General features: G+C 37.8%; 3 protein-coding genes across 6 annotated transcripts in view; 1 reads left to right on the top strand and 2 right to left on the bottom strand.

The window, feature by feature from the left end:
* The first annotated feature begins 278 nt into the window (after positions 1 to 278).
* Positions 279 to 12,580, top strand: LOC101742559 (uncharacterized). 4 transcript variants are annotated; one of them, XM_021351634.3, is made up of 8 exons: positions 297 to 457; positions 1,094 to 1,191; positions 1,274 to 1,495; positions 4,227 to 4,372; positions 6,307 to 6,876; positions 7,959 to 8,071; positions 8,140 to 8,283; positions 8,863 to 9,712. In XM_021351634.3, the coding sequence occupies exons 3-8, from the start codon at positions 1,321 to 1,323 to the stop codon at positions 8,996 to 8,998; spliced, it is 1,284 nt and encodes a 427-aa protein (XP_021207309.1). In that variant the 5' UTR covers positions 297 to 457; positions 1,094 to 1,191; positions 1,274 to 1,320; the 3' UTR covers positions 8,999 to 9,712. The 4 variants fall into 4 exon arrangements, with proteins under 4 accessions (XP_021207308.1, XP_021207309.1, XP_021207307.1 ...); XM_021351633.3 differs by lacking the exon at positions 1,094 to 1,191 and having other exon boundaries at positions 279 to 457; positions 8,863 to 12,580; XM_021351632.3 differs by having other exon boundaries at positions 1,094 to 1,495.
* LOC101742807 (uncharacterized) lies at positions 9,709 to 12,859 on the bottom strand. Its single transcript, XM_004931675.5, has 2 exons — positions 11,239 to 12,859; positions 9,709 to 10,062 (listed from the first exon to the last, which is right to left on the bottom strand). Exons 1-2 carry the CDS (start codon positions 12,465 to 12,467, stop codon positions 9,825 to 9,827), a joined length of 1,467 nt encoding a protein of 488 aa, XP_004931732.1. The 5' UTR covers positions 12,468 to 12,859; the 3' UTR covers positions 9,709 to 9,824.
* LOC101742953 (pre-mRNA-processing factor 6) overlaps positions 12,828 to 21,555 on the bottom strand; it is a 21,269-nt gene continuing 12,541 nt past the window's right edge. The window contains exons 13-17 of the mRNA XM_004931676.5: positions 20,951 to 21,127; positions 20,285 to 20,418; positions 18,644 to 18,794; positions 17,614 to 17,724; positions 12,828 to 14,994 (exon numbers count right to left, since the gene is read on the bottom strand). Coding sequence (XP_004931733.2) covers positions 14,770 to 14,994; positions 17,614 to 17,724; positions 18,644 to 18,794; positions 20,285 to 20,418; positions 20,951 to 21,127 — 798 coding nt within the window. The 3' untranslated portion in view covers positions 12,828 to 14,769. The remainder of the gene's footprint in view (positions 14,995 to 17,613; positions 17,725 to 18,643; positions 18,795 to 20,284; positions 20,419 to 20,950; positions 21,128 to 21,555) is intronic.

Genomic DNA, 21,555 nt, shown 5'->3' with positions numbered 1-21,555 from the left:
TAAAACTGAGTTAAGTGCCAATTTTGAGCGTCAATAATTTAAACAGTAGTAGCTCAAGCTATTATAGCTCAAGCTGGATGCTGTCACGCCATCACGCCAAACTACCTAAACGGCACGTTTATTACAGAAACCACTTAATTAAGATATTTTTTTATTAATTCAGAGATATTAATTTGGTATAGAATTTGTATGGCGAATGTGTGGTATGTATGGCTATAATTATGAAATGTGCTCTTTGTCTCGCATGAAATTAGAAACATTTATAGCTTTATTACTTTTGAACAGAATTTAGTCTCGTTGTCGTTGGCAGTATACTTAACACAGAATCTGTGTTTCGACTGATATGTTGTTTTTAAGACTTCGACCATATTTTTTTCCTTATCTATTCGCTGACAGCCTAAGAGGCTATTCCAGCTACGCCCGGACGGGACTTCGAAGTTCGACCATATGTTTGAAGGTTCGCAACCGAATTTGCTTTGTACTTAATTTAATTTTAGTTTCATTTTTGCTCAACACCATTAAGCTAAATCCCGTTTCGTTTGTACATCCTACATCAATGAAAAAATCAATCAATTGTATTATAAATAAATAAATACCTCATTCCAAATATTCTAAATACAGATGCTTATTGACAGTTTAGTAAAATTAAATGTGTGTTACGAGAACTTCATTGATGGAATTAGATGGAGTCCAATTAGATGGAGTTTAATATTGTCAAATTTATCATGTCTGCATTCTCAGTTGTCCAATCGTTTTAAAAAAATATGGAAATCTGGATACCCATCAGTCTCGAGTCAAAAATTTTAATTAAAAAATGCTCATATTAGCCATCAACACGTAAATATATACCTACTGCAATGTAGAATAGCAGAATATCAATTCTAGTTGGACGTACAATTTGAATAGTTCAATTAATATATAAGTTCGGAATTGGAATGAGTTTTCATTGTGTTCGCTTCGAATTTCTAAATTGAAAATGTCACGTACACCATTAACCGTGAGACAAACCGAACGCCTAATGGTTTTATAACTCAGAAAACGTTTTCAATCTCATAACAATAAGAATATAAATCTATGCTCGGAAACTTTGTAGGAAGTCGATCGCAAAAAAGGTTCGGTTTTTTGTCTACACGAACCGTTGGCGAAATCGTTATTGTTCGTGCTTCAACGGGCGGGGGACGGTAATAACAAGTAAGGGTGCGCCGCAATGGAACATCTACCTGAGTCCTCAAGCAATGTAATCTAATAGACCCTCTGTCTAATTCTTATGTAGTAGATGCAGTACGCTACTTGCGCTGGCCTAGTTAATTCGTATTTGCGATGTCGGCTAATACAAATGAGAATTGGCTTCTCGTGGAGTGGAGTGACGGTGGTCGCGATGTCATTTATATCAAATCTGTGTTGGAACCGAATGTTCAAGAATTGAAGGTCGGCGTTCTGATAACGGCGAATAGGAAAGGCGAGCCGCAGAAAGGAAAGCTCATCGATCGTGCAAGTAAGTTCTAATTAAACGATTTAAATTACTTAATAAACATCACTGCACTAATTGTTGGTAATTCGTAATGTAATTTTATCCAGTTTATTTTCAGTACTAAATTATTTTTAATTAAATTTTATTACTGTCTACCCACTGTACTTATCTTCATTTTTATTAATTTGCAATTTTTGTTAAACGATTATACATAAAAGTGCTTTTGTTTGGTTCATTAAGCTGTTATCAACAGTGGCCATAGTTTGATAGGAGTAACCGTTTCTATTAGGCATTCTTGATCCAAACACTCAATTTTAATACTTGAATTCAATACGTTAAGTTTCACATTCAGTTACAATGCCAATTCTAATATCAATCCATGGAACTATCACACGAAAGCTTTGATATCAGTTGTGTGCGTCAAAGCACGTTAAAATAGCCCGTGATATACAGTAATAGAGTCGGTTTTCAAATGCAGTATATTCGGTAATTTAGGCAGATGTCATTTTGTTTGTGAAGAGATTTAATTTTGCGCGCTTATTCTAAATTAGTGTCAGATGAATCTTTACTGATCTTTTATTTAAACGGTATTATTTGAAATGCGTTGAAATGTTGCGTTTTTACTTTAAACATTTTATGGAAATCGAGTTACGAATATGCGTTTGCCGAAAACACCGAAACGTGGTGTTTTTAGCGCGGGAACACAATAGTGTTGTTATCAAACATAGCTGACCAATAGAACGTAGGGAAGTCTGTGAGCGAAAATCAAACCGATTCAAAACAGCCAATAGATGGCAGCTAGTCCATAATTAATTTGTTCATTGACATTTTGTAGCACGTTATCATATTTAAATAATTTACCATAATAGTCTGATTCACATTCGGTGAAGCTGGTATAATCGAGGATATCAGGCAGAACAAAAACTGATATACATATACTTTTATTGCAAATATTGGACAGAAGAATTCTCGGCTAACCTGATGTTGAATGGTAACGGAGCGCATAGATATCACAAATAACAATCTGCTGTCTAGTACAGAACCATCTTATCCCTTCCCGTAGGTATCGTAAAAAGCTACTAAAGGTACTTAATTACTGATGGCATGACGTATTGTTAATTTTTTTTTTCCTATCTAAGCTGGTAGCCTAGAGAGGCTATTCCAGCGTAACCGTAACTAGTAGGTGAGCTTACGGGGCTCAAACCTGACGACGATGCTAACACGACGCCTAGCAAGAGTCGTGGCTCGCAGAATCTACCACCGGATCGGAAACGCGACCCACTGAGAAGATCCGGCGAGAAACTCAGTGGGCTGTGTCTGAGGGTTAATTTATTCGTCGAGCCCTTCGTCGCAAGCGACGGGTTCGACGAGAACGGTGACCGGATATTGTTAATCCGCTCATACAACAGTCCTGTCTAATTCTACCACGAAGAAGTCATACAGCCATCCGAAATCTCAATTGTATTGTAGAATGGATGTTCCACATTGCAAATCAGAACGCCCTGTTTACTATAATTGATTTATGTCGTATTAAACAATACAACTTAATTATTTTGAATCCTCGTCGTGGCCTAAAGGATAAGACGGTCGGCGCACTCGTATCGTGCGACTGTGCCGATGTTCGAATCCCTCAGGCAGGTATCAATTTTTCTAATGAAATATTTAACAAATGTTGACCACGACAATGGGACTCCCTCTGGCTAGGTGGTGCGATGACCTCCAAACGGTGGCCGGCAAGAAGTGGATGAAGAGAGCCGTAGACCGGGCTCAGTGGTGTGGATTGGGAGAGGCCTATGTCCAGCAGTGGACGACTGTGGACTCTTGATAATGATGATGATGATGACGATGATAATGATGATGATCACGACAACAACTTTTTATAATTTTCATAACTACTGGTGGTAGGTGGTGTTCTGAGGCTGCAGGGGTAAGTACCACCACCCTGCCTATTTCTATCGTGAAGCAGTAATGCATTTCGGTCTGAAGGGTGGGACAACTGTTGTACCGTAAAGCGGAGTCAATTGCGTTGTTGATGTCAATGAGCCTCGATAACCACTTAACCAGGTGGGACGTGAGCTCGTCCACCCATATAATAGAAAAAAATATAGATAATGGTACCAGATGGATGGTTATTCTCGGTTACATCAGGGAGAACTTCTGGTGATGAAATCAATTGAAACTCCGACCTGATATCATCATCTCGAGTTAGATAGGAGATGCATTAGTTAAGCCGCGAGTTCTTGGAAAAAATATTGTCAGTATCCTTTTTCTTGTTGTGGAATGTGGATAGTAGGTGAAAAAGTATACTTTCACATTTTGTGAAACCTTCAAAGTTATTCACAGCATATTTTACTGGTCGTCTTGTGAGTCCGCACGGGTAGGTACAACCACCCTGCCTATTCCTGCCGTGGAGCAGTAATGCGTTTCAGTTTGAAGGGCGGGGCAGCCGTTGTACTGTCAAAACTGAGATCTTACAACTCATGTCTCAAGGTGGGTGGCGGCATTTACGTTGTAGATGTCGTGAGCTCGTCTACCCATCTAAGCAATAAAAAAATAATCTAGTTTGACATTCTTGAGTCGGTATAGTGATTAGTGCTGAATGTTCTCTAATTGTATTTTAATATAATATTATCCTATTGTATATTTGTATGAACAGGAGCCAGATTTTAATGTACCCGCAATTAATAAAAACCCAAGCTCAGTCACATCTATCATTTGCCAATATATTTTTTAAATGTTCGTAATAATACATCAGATGAACGCAAGTCATTGGATGCTCGTTTGAAGGAAATGGACGAGGCCGGTCCTAGTAATAAAAAGGAAGAAGAACCCCAAGACTTCTCATCAAGCTCTTCCTCGTGGGTGCCGAGTGAACGAGACATATCTACAGATTCGGAAAGGGTACGCATTACTTTTTTGTTTTTGCCTACCTGTGCTGGTAGCCTTGAGAGGCTATATCAGCGTTACCTTAGCGTATAGGTGAGCTCTCGGGGCTCAAACCAGGAGGTGTTGCTAGCACTGGCCCTAGCAAGAGTAGTGCTTCGCAGAATCTACCATCGGATTGGAAAAGCGACTAACTCAGAAGATCCGACGAGAAACTCAGTGGGCTGTGTCTATGGTTTAGTTTTCTAGGCACGTCCTTACGGATCCATCAGATCCAATAACCTTTGCATTAGATGCCTTCAGCTCTAATACTAGGAGCAGGCTTAGGGACCCTGGTAACCGTACTCGTCGAACTCGACAAAGAGGTCGACGTGCAACCTAACCCATGCATCAGCCCGCTGAGTTTCTCGCCGGATCTTCTCAGCGGGTCGCGATTCCGATCCGGTAGTAGATTCATTCGCGAAGCAATTGCTCTTGAGTTGTTAGGTCTCCTTCGGAGGCGCTCGGGCAATTGTTAGCAAATCCCGTCCCTCTTGGCTGAGCCTTTGCTCGCCCACCTGTCCTGGTAAAAATGGAAAGGCCTTCAGACCACCAGTAAACTTTCAATCATAAAAAAAAAAAAAAGTTTTCTAGGTTTGGCTAGGTTTGACTAGGTAGGTTAATGGATAGTGAGGATCCGTAATGACTTGCTTAGGGCGACGTCGACTGCTTCCCATTTGGCCCACAGGATCAGGTATGTAGGTAATTTCCGGCGGCATCGACAAAAGGGTTTTCGTGTCGTGCCGCCTTCTCAAAGTGATTTGATTTGTCCCGACTGTATATACTTACTGATTGAGTCAAGATCCAGGTCATCATGGAGGTCCACATTCCTCGACGCATTACTAATAGCTGTTGTCATCTATGACACGAGTAGCTAAAATACCACGTGTTAATAATTGAGTTTTTTAATTCCCACACATGGCAGATGAGTATATGGCCGTGATAAGTGATAAGTGCTTAACGTCGCTCATAAATATTAGCATAACCGAGCCGCTGCTTCCCCGATGGATTCTTTTAAACCTCGGTTGAACAACATGATAAAGTTGTCCGGAACAACATTGAATCAGTTAATAGCATTCTGGAAAAGCATTGTGGATGTACTCAGCGGTTTCTGGTACGAATCAAATCGTTGCGACATCAAGACAACGAGCGACTCGGTAAAATATCGAGGGGTGAAAGGTCATTTAGTTTAAGCGACATTTTGCAACTTTACAAGAGAGCAATTTACAAATTTGAGAAAAATATCATAACAACAAAGCTTCTTCAGCTATTTGAATAGGGTAAACTTAATTTATGTTCAATTATAAACATCTAATTGTTGATATAATACCAAATAAAACGGACCTTTGATTACAAAGATAAATATCGCTTATAAAGCGAAATGTCGCTTAAAAAATATCCTTTCAGCCGTCGATATAATACAGTATGCTTTATTGTATGCCAACATAAACACAAATGCAAAACATGAAATACAAAATTAAATATTCCTTCACACTACCATCAGGCGTAGTTATCGATTGAAAAATCAATATAAATATGAACAATACTATAATAATATCGCACATACGGTGCAATAACGTCACTTATGCAAATTACGTAATTTTTCAGGAGAAACCTTGGAAAATTCAACATCTTATTATATAATTCTTATATAGTTCTGCTAGGCTATAATAATGAAATGAACTACAAACTTCATCAGTAAAAGCAAACATTTCTCTTGTATCACTAATAACTATTAAAAAAATTAATTTTTCATCCACACTTATGTTAACAAAAATTACCTATCTGACTTTATAGCACCGTATATAATTTATACAATTTCCATAAATACCTACGAAGCATGAATGCAATTTTTGTATACCTAAACCAATTAGATTTGTTTTTGTAATAAACGTTTTCTATTCTTTATCCAGGAAGCCAGAAAAGCTAGGTTGGATAAATATTTACGGCAATATACTAACAAGCGAACCAGCAAGAAAACATTGACGCCTTCAAATAAAGTTAGTGAGGTCGTAACGAAGCCGACAAATAATAATGACCCAGTTAAAACCGGTTATGATGAAATAACTATAGCAAATTTTCTACAATCGTTGCGCGCCCAAAAAACGGAGCCGTACCTCCAAATTACCACAGCACCGAAGAGAATAAGTATGGACAGTGATACCACTCTTAACTTCCACGAATGGTTCAGGGAACTTTTTAGATCATTCGAAAGAGTTAAATGTGAAACCGCCCCGGAACATAGGTATCGTCAAGAATTTATTCCGCCACCTATTATACCGCCGACAGTAGAATTTGAACAGACCAACGAAGAAGATATAGAGAGCGAGCATAATATGAACGACGAATCAGATCGTTCTGACGACATCGTTCTAATTACCAACAAACATGACAGTGCTTTGAATGTCCTAGATAAAACTAATGAAACGAATAATGCCACCGAAGTAACGAAAAAAGAAAAAAAAGAAGATAAAACGGAATGGGTAAAAGAAACAGTTATTACCTTTTAAATTATATCTATACTAATATATAAATCTACAGTGGTTTTTACAGATGTTCCGTTATAACTACTGAACCATGCGTCCGATTGATTTGAAACTTGGTATCCATGTAGAAAATACATGTACATAATGGATAGGCTAATATTTATATGAGTGTTGGACTCCCTAATAATAATGACAACAAATAATAATGTTAATTTTAAATGCGCAGCGAAGCGGGCGAGTGCGGCTAGTACGATTATAAAATTTAATTTGACTCAATTGAATTTTGACTGACTCGGCGGTGCAGTAGTTACAGCCCTGACTGTTGCTCGGGGGGTCGCGGGTTCGATTCCCGCATCAGGCAAACATTTGTTTGATGAACAGATTTGTTTGCTCTTTGTCTGGGTGTTTATTATCTACAAATGTATAGCTTAACACTAATCATACCAACTGGTGGTAGGACCTCTTGTAAGTCCGCGCGGGTAGGTACCACCGCCCCGCCTATTTCTGCCGTGAAGCAGTAATGCGTTTCGGTTTGAAGGGTGGGGCAGCCGTTATAACTATACTGAGACCTTGGAACTTATATCTCAAGGTGGGTGGCGTATTTACGTTGTAGATGTCTATGGGCTCCAGTAACCACTTAATACCAGGTGGGCTGTGAGCTCGTCCACCCATCTAAGCAATAAAAAAAAATAAAAAACTTACTGGTACCTATTTCTACCATAGCGGCTAGATAACGGTATAGGACAAGTATTTCTCACAATAATCAAAACAAAACCAAAAAAAAAAGTATAATAACTGTAGATTTATTGGTAAGAAAAATTCACGAAGTTAAATGGTCAAAAGCAATAAAATGATACGTGCATTTTCAATGCAAAGTTTCAAAATGGGTCATTAATTTGATCTCTTATGATATGTTTAGTATTAAACATATTTATGTACGTTTGTCAGTCTCTGGTACCAATAACACAGGGAACCTTAAATTGGAGTCGGATGACCACGCGTGATTTGCTCCCTATTATTATTATAGTTGTTATTTTCATTATAATTCACATTAATTTAACATGCAAAACTTTTTACAGGCACCCATAGGTAGTGGAAAAACTTTGATACACATGGACCAGTTCAAAAAAATTAACTGGTCGTCTTACACGAAAGCGACCCGAACTTTATTGTTGGCAGTCTTTCCCAGAAGGTAAGCAGTTTGTTTTTACTGATTTGATGCATTGTTTAAAACAAAACTTAAATGTGTTTTTGTTCTAGGGTTTTGGCTACTCACTCTCTTACGGGCAAACGGTCACCAGCATTCCTCAATAAGCCACCTAAACTATGTTTGGATCAGAAAATAATCGCGGATGTTATCGCGGAGATAATCGAGCGGTTTAATGTGAAAGAAAATCTAGTCAGGTAATGTTTTTTCTATGTGATTTAGAGACAAAAAACGATGTAAATCGTCGTGGCCTAAAGGATAAGACGTCCGGTGCATTCGTATGTAGCGATGCACCGGTGTTCGAATCCCGCAGGCGGGTACCAATTTTTCTAATGAAATACTTATTCAACAAATGTTCACGATTGACTTCCACGGTGAAGGAATAACATCGTGTAATAAAAATCAAACCCGCAAAAATTATAATTTGCGTAATTACTGGTGGTAGGACCTCTTGTGAGTCCGCACGGGTAGGTACCACCACCCTGCCTATTTCTGCCGTGAAGCACTAATGTGTTTCGATTTGAAGGAGGGGGGGGGGGGGGGAGGGGGGCAGCCGTAACTATATTGAGACCTTAGAACTTATATCTCAAGGTGGGTGGAGCATTTACGTTGTAGATGTCTATGGGCTCCAGTAACCACGTACGACCAGGTGGTCTGTGAGCTCGTCCACCCATCTAAGCAAATAAAAAAACTAAGTTTATTTTTATCTCATTAATAAACAACACAGTACCAATAATTCTCTAATAGCTTATATATTAATGTTTCTATTATTTTAGGAGTATCATAACGACCAAGTGCGCCGATGAATGCAAAATGTGGCGAGCCAGAAAGATAAAGAAAGAATCCAAAAAGAACCAAGAAAACAGACCACCTAAAAAGAATAGCAAATTCAGAGTGAAGGTTTTGAATTAATTTCATCATTGTTTTGCTTGTTTTTTTGGGATGAAGGGATTTTTGGTGGCACGGAGGCGTTTTTAACTTCACCAGGGTTGGCGAGCACCGACTTAGCTAAGAGGGAGAGATTTAATAGCAATGGCGAGTCATATCGATGGCAGTTCTTTTACTAGTGCATTTATCTTTGAATGAAAAAAGCGACCCACTGTGAAGATAGGTATAATTATAGGTATAAACAGTAGGCAGCGGATTAACTCTGCCCCTGGTATTGCTGAAGTCCATGGGCGATGGTAACCACTCACTATCAGGTGGGCCGTATGCCAGTCTGCTTACAAGGGCAATAAAAAAAAGATCCGGTGTGAAAATCAGCGGGTTGATATCATGTGAGTGTAACATAGTTTGACAATTACGATACTATGGTTGCTGTTGGCGTTAGAACTAGAAACGCCCTACATCACTGAGTAGGTTAGAAGATACCTACATTAGATGTGCAATTAGCGGCGACCACAATAAGGGGGTTATATTGTCGCGCAATAAGATTAATTTGCAATGCCGACTCGTGAAAAACACTTGTGATTCGGTTTGTAGTAGTACATTCAGTACTTAATATTCATTGTATCTCATTTTAACGACTGCTTTAGATACTAGAATTCGATTAATAAAATAAATGCTGTGTTGAATTTTTTCAATCTAATTGTGTTTTTTTTTCTTAAATAAATGACATGTAATATTTTCGATTGGTTTTTATTTAAAACGTGAAAAAAATTATTCAAATGACTAGAAAACATAATTCGTGAAATACATCGTAATGTTTTTTTGCATGTGTAATTGTCCAGTGTAGACATCAGTTTCCTTGTTGGAATATACCGAGCGGAGAGAGAACTAAGTCTGTATTGGTGCTCGCTATGACCGCTCTCATGAGCATCATTTCGTCAGGAGTGAAACGCCAACCGCTCAGCTGTCCGAGACTTTGCAGCTTTGGACAGCTCTCCATCAATAGCTCAACGGTCTCTAACGAGAGACGTGGCGCGTTCGGAAACCATATCCCCTCGAGATTTTCGAATTTATATCTCCGCAACATTCTGTGAACGATAATAAACTATATAATCATCACGATTATCACATTAATGGTTGAAAGGCTATTAGGTTTAAGCAACATTTTTCGATTTTACAGAAAAGCCATATAAAGTTTAAAATTTGGATAAACTATTATCATCCCCAAAAACTTCTTCACCCATTTGAATGGAGACCTCCTCCTTGCGTCGTATTCCTCACTGCTGAGGGTCGTGACCACCCCTTTGTATTACTTTCGCACGCACGATCTTTCTCCATCTATTCTTGTCTCGGGCGGTGTGGAGGGCGTTGTGAAATGTGGAATCAGGAGCGTTGCGGATCTGGTCGGACCAACGTATTGGGCTGCGCCCCCAAGGGCTTTTCCCATCTACCTTACCGGTCACGATGAGCCTCTCGAGATTGAAAGGAGTAAACTTAATTAATTGAAGTTCAATTAAAAACATCGAATTGTTGATGCTAATACCAAATAAAACGCTCCTCTAATTACAAAGATATATGGCGCGTATTAAACGAAATGTCACATAAACGAAATAGCCTTCCACCCCTCGATATATAGTCATAGATCAAGTGAATATTTATTTAAATCATTGATTAAATAGGTAAGATTAATAAATTAAATAGGAATTATAAAATTGTTATAATATTTATGCCTCCTTGACGTATTGAGCCACGGCGAAAGTCGCTTGCACGAGAGATGGGAAAGACTAGTTAAGCAGTTGCTTTTAAATAAATATCTATTGGTCTTAGTCACTATTGCTGCACAGCTGAATAAATACGACTGGCAGGGGCTTAGCAATGTCTGGACACTGTTTTCCTTGGAAAAACAGTGACTAGTGGCCACGCAAAATGTGAGGTATAATTGGTTTTTGATTAATTGATTTCGATAGTTGATGTGCTTGTGGTCTATCCGATGGTGAGTATTCATGGAGATCTGTGTTGCCTAAGGGACTAAGCTATGTCTATCTACCGCTGAGAGCTTTCGTAAAGGAAGAGATGACGGGTTCATCTCATACGAATGCTCAGAGCACAATTTATGGTACAATATACCGAGAATATCAAATCACTCCGCCCGTGAGACCAAGGTTAACTCTGTGCATCCATGTTCAAAAACCGCGCGCAAACGCTTTCTCTCTCATGAGTAATATTGATTACAAGTGATCCAACAAGATTAAAACAATACTCACCGTGCCATGTCGTTATCGTCTAACTTGATCTCATCGCCTATAATTAATTTCTTAAGTTTCGGGCTGCCGGTCATCAAATATTTTAAACAAGACGATGTCAGGTTACCCTGTATTATTTCAATATGCTCCAATTTATTGAATGGAGTTTCTTCTTCGTGTGTTGCCGTTTGTATTGAATAAAATTCTATGCTTTCCAGGTTTCGACAAGTCTCGGCGATTCTCGTAAAGTTGAAAGAACCTGACGACCCGGATAACATGAGACTTACAATTTTGTGACCTATTTTATCCAATAATTGATGGAGCTCGTGACATTGGAACTTGTTAAGTTTGATTTTGTTAACACAGTTCAGCTCTTTAATCTGTTGTAATACGCCTTGATCGGGATCCTCTAGGTAAATAGTTTCAATCAACGGACAAAGATTCACAATAGCCTTCATAGTTTTATTGTTCGTTTGCTGATCGTGTATGTATTGTAACTTTGTTTTGAAATTCGGCGGACAATCCGTGTTGTAAATGTGCGAAATAGATTTACCGACAAACGAATAACTTCCAAGGTTTGTTAGGTTCGGTAATCTCCGTATTAATAACGCCACGTCTGTGTGGTCAATGTTTTCTTCGCCATACATTCCTATGTTAATAACTGTCAAACTTTGCGTCAACTGCGGATTACCAGATAGCATAGCATCAATGCCGATTTCCGTTATATCGGTCTCTCCAGAAACATCAAGCAGTTTTAGTACCTTATTATGTTCACCGATATATTTGAGCACTTCGTCATTAGCGATATAGGGTATATTTAAAGCAGTTAAATTAGTGAGATTCTTAATGAGCTGATACATTAGGGGCAGATGTTCATCCTTGACCCAAACTCCTTTTAAATTTAGCGACGTTAAATGACGACCTTGTTCAACAATTATTTCAATGACTTTTCTGTAATACGGAACTGGAAACATACCGGTCGCTAAACTCTTAATGTTCTCTTTAAGCAGAAGTTTCATGGTGTAATATCTCACCGAAGGATCGAGATATTCCGACGTTAATATTAAGTTGATAAGATCCTGGAAGATATCTGTTGTAGCGCCCATACTTTCGTAGTAAGAGGACACCATAGCGAACAATAGCTCGGCATCTTCGTCGGATGACACCCGAGATAGGGTATGTATCAACTGTCTCGCCACTAGCGACAACGTGATTTCTTGTAACGGCAATACCGGACACTTTGGCGACATTTTCAAACTACACTACGATCTCCTGTATTAACACACTTTCACTGTACTATTTGGGCATCGCCGCAATATGCGCTGCGTCTTAAAAAAATTCGGGGAAAGAAATAAACGAAAAATGCGTGATGTTATTCGTTAGACGCATGCGCGGAGAACAGTTGGCACATAGCCAACACACGTTTATAATTCAAACTCACACATCTCGTGATATATTTTTAGAACTTATATAAAAGGTGTTTATGGTAGATGATATGCATAACTTTTTTTTTTATGCCTGTAAAAAATGTACAGCAAACAATATGTACAGTTTAATACAAAACTGAGCACGTCTTTCTGGTACTTGAATATCAAAATAAAAGGCAAAAGTTTCGTTCAATGCATATATTTCAGAAAAAAAACATGCAAATTTACAAGCTTAAACTAGATCATGTGTAATACTACACAATATTTAATTACGTTACAACTCTTAATACCATTAACGAACTATAGTAAGTAATAGTTTATTTAATAGATAATACGTAAAATTAGTTTAAAACTTCTTCTACCTCACTAGTAATGATACTCTGTGGCACTATTTAATTTCATACATCACATTTAGAAGAAGAAAAGAGATAAAAACCCTTAAGGTTCCCATTTTACTAATTTCTAAATTCGATATTCTTTATTTAAAAGTACCAAATAGGTCAAAGTTGGTGGCATTCATAAAATCTTAGATATTACATACACAGAAACATTTTTCAACAGTATTGACAGCTTAGAAATTCCTAGCTTTATAAACTTTTTATCGCATTAAGATTTTACAAATTATAAATTCAAAAAAGGAGGAGCAAATTGTAGGGTGATGGTGGGAAGGTTAAGATGACTTATTGAAAATGGATTTGAATATAATTAAGAATTGCAGAATAATTTTAAACCGTCCGATAAAGAGTTTAGTTATAAATTAGCTTGTTTCGAAAACAATTACGAGGGAGTTTGCGTTTCATAGCTTAAAACTCATAGCGTAAAATAAATGATTCGAGTTATGAACAATTTACTTTAAAAACGACTTTTTCGGAGTGGCTAAAAAATAGACGACACATCCTCCTGCCGTGAAGGGGATATAGGATCTCATAGACATCACAACATGTATCGACTGGATGGAAAAAACAAACCTTACATACCAAGCTAAGTACAAAGCGGTACAAAGCTCCGTAAATCACAATATATTTGAGACAAGAACGCAGTTGTTTATTTTTTTTTAATCAGCAAAACACGCTTGTATATACATGTAGTCGAATGAATTCAAAAACACTCTTCGTGTAGGTTTTGACACATCTAACCAGTAGATGTATTAATTTTTTTTATTATGCGTAACACATACATACCATACGAATATAAATACTAAATATCATTAACAAAGAAATTAACCGGACCCTGTAAATTACACAGGGTCATTAAGTATTAGAACAACAAGGTAACCGATGTTCTAGCCAGATAACTATGTTAGGCTAGATTGATGCAGAATATTTGCGTAAATACAAAAAAAAATACATATTTATTTTATTAAAATCCTCAACGTTGCCTTGAAATATAGTATATTTAGTAATTAAAAAAAAAGTTTAAAAAAACAAAATATATACGCTTTTATAGAAAATCCAACTAAAAAATAGAAGATAAGCGTGGGGTGCTTTTCAGGATATTATCAAAATAACCCTTCTACTCATATCTGTTCATAAAATATTTATAAATACTTACTGATACCTTTACCTCTGCGCTTTTTTTTTTACAATAAAATCTTTTTTTTTAGACTATTTTTAATTTAAATTTATTTTCTATTTTTTTGGTTCGATTTTCTATAAAAGCGTATTTTGTTAGTTTTTTTTACCATTATTTATTTTTCATTTTTTAGTTGAATTTCAATTTTTTCAATATATATTTTTAAATATTGAATTTGCATCGGTCCTTAATAAGTATACCAAATTTCGAGTTAATCCGACGTTTTGAAGGGGGTCAAAATCATGTTTTTTTTATTTTTTTATTGCGTAGATGGACGCGATCACAGCCCACCTGGTGTCAAGTGGTTACTGGAGCCCATAGACATCCATAACGTAAATGCGCTACCCACCTTGAGACATGAGTTCTAAGGTCTCAGTATAGTTACAACGGCTGCCCCACCCTTCAAGCCGAATCGCATTACTGCTTCACGGCAGAAATAGGCAGGGTGGTCGTACCCGTGCGGACTAACAAGAGGTCCTACCACCAGTAAGTTCAAAGATTCCGTTACATGCTAACATACATAAAACTAAACGTATTTAAGGATTTAAAGTCTTTAAGAAGGAACTGGCAGGTTTTTAGCGACGAGAAGCAGTATCTGATCGGTGCTGAAACACCAGTTAACGATGTCCTTAGAAACCTTGCACCAGTACTCGCCGTGGTGCGGCTCGGCGGCCCGACAACGCGACTTCACGTCCTCCTGTTGCTGTTCGTTGCCGTGAAGTAACTCGAATTTATAGAAATACGCCCAAGCGTCCCCCAAGTCGGGATCGATTTTTACCTGAGATCATAAAATTTCGTTGGAAACAATAAAGAAAAACAATAGTAATCCCCCCATATATAACTACATAATATTAAGTAAACATAACTACTAATTATATTAAGCAAGTGATAAAAAAACACACACACATTAATAGATTTTAAGTTATGTAAATTTACTGGAAATAAAAAGGCTTTATTATTATTATTTATATGTGTATTAAGCATTGCCTCGCCTGGGAAGACGGCAGGACACACTCCGGTGAGGTGGGCAACGATCGGCCGGAGCTTTAGGGACTGTTGGGCGAGAAACCGGCGAGCTATACGGGCATTGTCCAGCAAGACTGCTTTTATTATTATTATTATTATTAATCCCCATACAAGCAACCCACTGAGTTTCTCGTAGGATCTTCTCAGTGAATCGCGATTTCGACTCGGTGGTAGATTCTGTGAAGCACGGGTCTTGCTAGAACTGGTGTTAGCAAGTTCTCTCAGGTTGAGCCCGTGAGCTCACCTACCTACCCGTCTGGGTGTAACTGTGTGGCAGGCAGCGTCTTGGCTCTGTCCCTGGCATTACTGACGTCCATGAGCGACGGTAACCACTTACCATCGGGTGGGCCGTATGCTCGTCTGCATACAAAGACAATCAAAAAAATAAAAAATAAAGCTGGGTTAGCTAGCTACCTAGCTATCTAGGCCACCAGCAAAAAGGTAATGAAAAAAAAAATGGCGATGATATTTTTTTTCTGTTGTATTAATTAATTGTACACGAAACAGAGGGTCTATTCAAACATTTCTAAGATTAAATTTACGAAGGATACAAATGATTAAAAGTCACGATTTCTAACATCTGGCGTTTTACTATAATACATAAATTCGCGGCGGCACTTAACAACCAAGTACCCTTTTAGTAGCGTTAAACAATTTAATTTATTATTTCATACAACTATAATTTTTATTTTAATCGCGTTGGTATTTTATCTTTCGCTTTTTTTTTAATCATAATTATGTACTTATTACGAGTAGAATACCGGTGCAATGTAATCGAGATTAAGATTTTAGGCAATCAAAACTTTTCACTTTTTCGTTTCACCCACGAAATTAATTCTCAGAATTAGACCCTTATTATTATTATAGGTGGTGGTCTATGGGCTGTTTTTTGAAGAATTAGTAGGTGGGCACTTAGGACGTTTGGCTTATTAGAGACCAAAAGCAGACACCTTTTGTATTTTATTATGTTTTTCTAAGATCGTATTCCCCCAAAAGGTCTCATAAAACAAAAAAAGCAGAGCATTGGGATTTACGTAACTATGTCGTGCGAGAGAGACAGCTATATATTTCTGCTCTGCTTTAACTAGTAACGAACACATACATCGAGACAATCCGTTTAAAAAATAAGGAATTTTAGACGCTTTTTTTTAAAACCTATTGAGAATCAGTTAGCGGAGAACCATTCGTTTTTCAATAGTATCTTCTGTTGCTTATAAAATAAATAAATAAAATATGGCCTTACTGTATAATTCCGTACGCAAAAAGGTTAAACAAAGGAAAGTGAAAGTGTATAACGTTGCAAGGAAGTCAATTGCGAACGCGTCATGTTTTACTAAGCGTTGCATATTTAAGGCTATTTATTATAAAGATCACGTGTTAAAAAAACGCGTGTTTTTTTTTTTTTGTATTGTTGCTTTCCAAATTTTAACGATAAAACAGTCGACGGAGGAAAACTAGAAGTTTATTATAAATAAGGAAATATTCGAATTCGAATTCCTAGCTAGACGGCGAACAGAGTAATGAATAATGACGTAAATGTTCAAGTGCACTTTGCCCAGTCAATATGTTAAGGATCGTTGACAAATAATCTGGTTTATCTATAAATAGAATGAATTCATTCACGAGAGACACATATCAAATTCGGATGCGCATAATTTACAAAAAGGGACGTTCAAAAATTTTTTTTTAACATTGCTTGTACTCTACTCGTCTGTAGAGAGCTAATTGAGCTCTATCATTATTTAGGTCTAAGAGCTTCGGTGACCGCTCACTATCGGGTGAATAACGTACGAAGGTTTTTTTTTATTGCTTAGATGGGTAGACGAGCTCACAGCCCACCCGGTGTTAAGTGGTTACTGGAGGCGCCTCCGACCTTGAGATATGAGTTCTAAGGTTTCAGTATAGTTACAACGGCTGCCTCACCCTTCAAACCGAAACGCATTACTGCTTCACGGCAGAAATAGGCGGGGCAGTGATACCTACCCGCGCGGACTCACAAAAGGTCCTACCACCAGTAATTACGCAAATTACAATTTTGCGGGTTTGATTTTTTATTACACGATGTTATTCCTTCACCGTGGAAGTCAATCGTGAACATTTATTAAATACGTATTTTGTTACAAACATTGGTACCCGCCTGCGGGATTCGAACACCGGTGCATTGCTAAATACAAATGCACCGGACGTCTTATCCTTTAGGCCACGACGACTTCAAATGTAATGTTTTATTTTTTTAATTCGGCCTCATTTTATATAGCGTAAGGCCAGAAGGTGGTGGTCGTCCTTTAAGCAGTATCGGGCCAAATTTGGAATGATATCAGCCGTCAGCTCGACAGTTTATATTGCTATAAATAATAATTAGACTACTAACCGTCCTATTGAACCATTCCCTGCATTTGTTTAGTTTCCTCTCCGTCCAGAACAACTGTGAGACAGCCAGCAGCACGTGGGCGTCGTGTTCGCATTTCTTCAACGCATCAACCTGTAGAATAATACCAGTATTATAATTGAATAGGCAATTTCGAAAAGGGCACATGTCGCATATTTTGTCAAATACGTTTTTTCATATACATGTAGTTTTGAGGCTTACCTACACCCATTTTATAATAATTCCAGTAATTTTCAATTGCTAATTAACACTAAAATATATATCAAAAGTAAATATTTTAAATTTTAGACTGCTTTAGAAAATAATCAGCTTTTTTCATTTCCTGAAAATTTTACATTTTCAGAGATGTGCCCTTTTCGAAACTGCATATTCAATTACAATTCATCATCATCATAATCTGTTACTCTTGGCAAAGCAGTCGTGGTCTTACGGAAGCATTGTTTATTAAAACAAAACAAAATAAAACATTTATTATTTATTACAACTAAAAATGGTTAATTATGTGTTTTTCTTCTAGTGGGTAGGCCTTTAAAATTATCACAGTTTTACTATAGATTCGGAGTGTTGAGATTTTATTACTGCGACTAATCGGCATGACACTGAGTGCTTGTTCTTTTGACCTCACGCCTCAAAGGTGAGTGACGACTTTACGTTGTTATGTTTAGGAGCTCAGCTGAACACTTTACAGGGTGTGCCATTTGCCCAAAAAGTACTTGAATTTAAGGGTGAGTCAATTGTACTGAGATGCAATGACGTACCTATCTATACTAATATAAATATAAATATAAATCTACAGTGGTTTTTATGGATGTTCCGCTATAACTACTGAACCATGCGTCCGATTGATTTGAAACTTGGTATCCATGTAGAAAATACATGTACATGTTGCGGGGGCGTTAATGATGGGAATCTTTGTGGGGGTGAGAAATAATAATATTAATTTTAAATGCCCGGCGAAGCGGACGGGTACAGCTAGTTGTATTATAATTTATCTTATAGCCTAACAACTTACACTTTTAGTCTTCCTCTGCGGTCTCGATTCCATGAAGATAGCATCCGCCCACAGTCGACCGGCAGATGGGCACTCTTGAAGAGCTTTCGCCATAACGGCATTAGCTATTTCCGGGCTTCCGTTTCGTCTTTCCAATCGCACACTTTCTAACCTAAATAGAAGAAAAAATACAATCAATTCATTATGCTTATCTAGGAATGAAAACAGAATTTGGAAAACAAAATTCAAACGAGGCTTGTGGAGAGTATTAAGGGGTAGGCAGCGGCTTGGCTCTGCCCCTGGCATTGCTGAAGTCCATGGGCGCCGGTAACCACTCACCATCAGGTGGACCGTATGCTCATCTGCCCACAAGAGCAATAACAAAATAGAAATTGTATACAGTGTTTGGTTGATTAATGAAAGTAGTCGCCCTAAATACGTTATTACGGATCCTCTCGACTTTCATCAGTTGAATAATTAAAGCAATTAAAATGACAATGCGTCCCTCCGGAATCCGGTTACTGCACTGTTGAAGGTTTAACAGTGCTTTTAGGTACCACAAGCACCGGTCACCATCCTCGCCGAACCCGTCACTTGCAACTAAGGGCTCCACGAGTAAATTAATCTACAGACACAGCCCACTGAGTTTCTCGCCGGATCTTCTCAGTGGATCGTGATTCCAATCCGGAGGTAGATTCAGCGAAGCACTGCTCTTGCTAGGGCTAGTGTTAGCAACTCTCTCAGGTTGAGCCTGTGAGCTCACCTACCAGTACGATTAGGTAACGAAAAAAAAACCTCAGGCGTCCAGACCGAGCCATAATGTACGATCCCACACCGCATTCTAGTCTATAAGAATCTCTCTAGATTCTAGAGTATATGACAGTGACTAGTTTAAGAAGTGTTATATTAGTTAGCGTATAGTCACTGGACATGGTTTCACTTGAATTCACTCAGTGTCCTGTAAACTCCCGCCAATTCACTGTGATTATTGTTGAAGATATGACGTGATCGAATTTTTATCTCGACGCTGGTACTGCGATGGACACAACGAAAACAAAGTAATGAGTATAATTATCGTTCATAATTCTGCTCCTTTTTGGTCATTAATGGAAATAAATGATTATTACCATACGGTTTTTTGTTCTTTTTTTGCCTTCATTTATGAGTCAGTGCGTCTGCCGCCGAGCGTTCCCCTCAATATTTTTTTAAGGGATTTTATGACCTAGTAACGAAGACCTTTAGGTCAAGTCTTATTTTAATTTTAATGAAAACTTTTTTATATAGGAAAAATGATATTATGAAATGAAATGAAATGAAGTTGATTAATATGAAACAAGACATGAAATAAAATGAAATGCGATGAGATAATATAGGATGAAATATAATCTCAGTAAAATGGTGGTCATTTACTGAGACTTTTTCAGTGGACTTTTTGGAGGATCCCGAGAAGCTACATCCAGCGGCTTTGTTTGATTTTCCCACAATTATGCACTTTCATAGATATTAAACAGTTAATAAACCACCATTATTACACATTTAAACCTGAAGAAACACTAAATAGACAAAATAAAACAAATCACACAACTTCACTCCTCGCGTTCCCGCCAAAAAGTCGAGTCCCCATCAAAGATAGACAGAAAGCACAGATAACGTATAACCTACCACAGTTCGGCATTTTTAGGATTCCGGAGCCTGGCTTTCTCCAGCACGGACCTCGCTTTGGTCACGTGTTTCAGTTTTTCTTCCAGTCTCGACAGCAAGATCCACATGGGGACGCTCGTTGGACATTTTTTCAACTGAAAACACAACATTTCGTTAGATTTTCGCGAGTATTTTTACGATTTCATTTAGTGATTGTTTGTTGTCTTTATAATTCGAGGGGTGAAAAGCTATTTCGTTTAAGCGACATTTTTGCCACTTTAGAGTTGAGCCATTTGCAGTTTAAAATTTGGGTAAAATATCATAACATAAAGCTTCTTCAGTTATTTGAATGGAGTGAACTTATTTTTATTTATTTATTTTTTATTGCTTAGATGGGTGGACGAGCTCACAGTTCACTTGATGTTAAGTGGTTACTGGAGCCCATCTACATCTACAACGTATATGCGCCACCCACCTTCAGATATAAGTTCTAAGGTCTAATATAGTTACAACGGCTGCCCCACCCTTCAAACCGAAATGCATTAACGCCGTGCGGACTCACAAGATGTTCTACCACCAGTAAAGTTAGAAGTCCAATTAAAACATCGCATTATTGGTGCTAATACAAGTTCAATCATAACAAAAAAAGATTATTTAGATTATAGATATTAAAGATTATATACGCACCCCTTGACTATATGTGTTGTGAGCGTCTTCGTCCTTGGCCATTTGTTCCTCAATCTGTCCCTTCATCATGTGAAGCTTTGCGTAGTCCCCGAACACTTTGATCGCTTCGTCCAGTAACTTTATGGCTACGTCCAGATTGTTCAATGCCCATTCTAGTTTCGCTGATTTGATCATCACCTAAAAAAGTAAATAAATAGAAATCGTTTTTTTATTTATTGCTTCGACGTGTAGACGAGCTTATTCTATATCAGTTTTTATAGTACATCCATTGCCTCATTCTTCAAACCGAAACGCGTTACTGTTTAACGGCAGAAATAGACAGGGAGGCGGTAATTCCTCGTGTAGCCTCACAAGAACCCCTTTAAGTAAATGTTTTTAAATAAACATCTTCAGAAATGTTTCCGTCATTCATCAAATGTAACAAACAAAATAAAGCATTAAAATCGGTTCTTACACCGAAAAAATTGACGTCAAAAGACATTAAGCTATAACTCTTGTGAAATAAGAGCTAAACGCCACTAGTCGGTCGGGGGGAGGGGGACCTATGACCTCCCTAGAGTGGGTCTCATAATTGCAGAGTACGAACAGACGAATCTTACAATATT

Source organism: Bombyx mori, chromosome 3 (genome assembly GCF_030269925.1).
Source record: "Bombyx mori chromosome 3, ASM3026992v2".
Lineage (NCBI taxonomy): Eukaryota > Metazoa > Arthropoda > Insecta > Lepidoptera > Bombycidae > Bombyx > Bombyx mori.
This window is presented reverse-complemented; position numbering and strand designations above follow the sequence as displayed.

Coding starts and splice junctions, on each gene's coding strand:
- LOC101742559 (XM_021351633.3), top strand. CDS start 1,321: ATGTCGGCTAATACAAATGAGAATTGGCTTCTCGTGGAGTGGAGTGAC. Junction 4,373..6,306: donor TATCTACAGATTCGGAAAGG/GTACGCATTACT, acceptor TTCTTTATCCAG/GAAGCCAGAAAAGCTAGGTT. Junction 6,877..7,958: donor AAGAAGATAAAACGGAATGG/GTAAAAGAAACA, acceptor AACTTTTTACAG/GCACCCATAGGTAGTGGAAA.
- LOC101742807 (XM_004931675.5), bottom strand. CDS start 12,467: ATGTCGCCAAAGTGTCCGGTATTGCCGTTACAAGAAATCACGTTGTCG. Junction 10,063..11,238: donor GACGATAACGACATGGCACG/GTGAGTATTGTT, acceptor TATCGTTCACAG/AATGTTGCGGAGATATAAAT.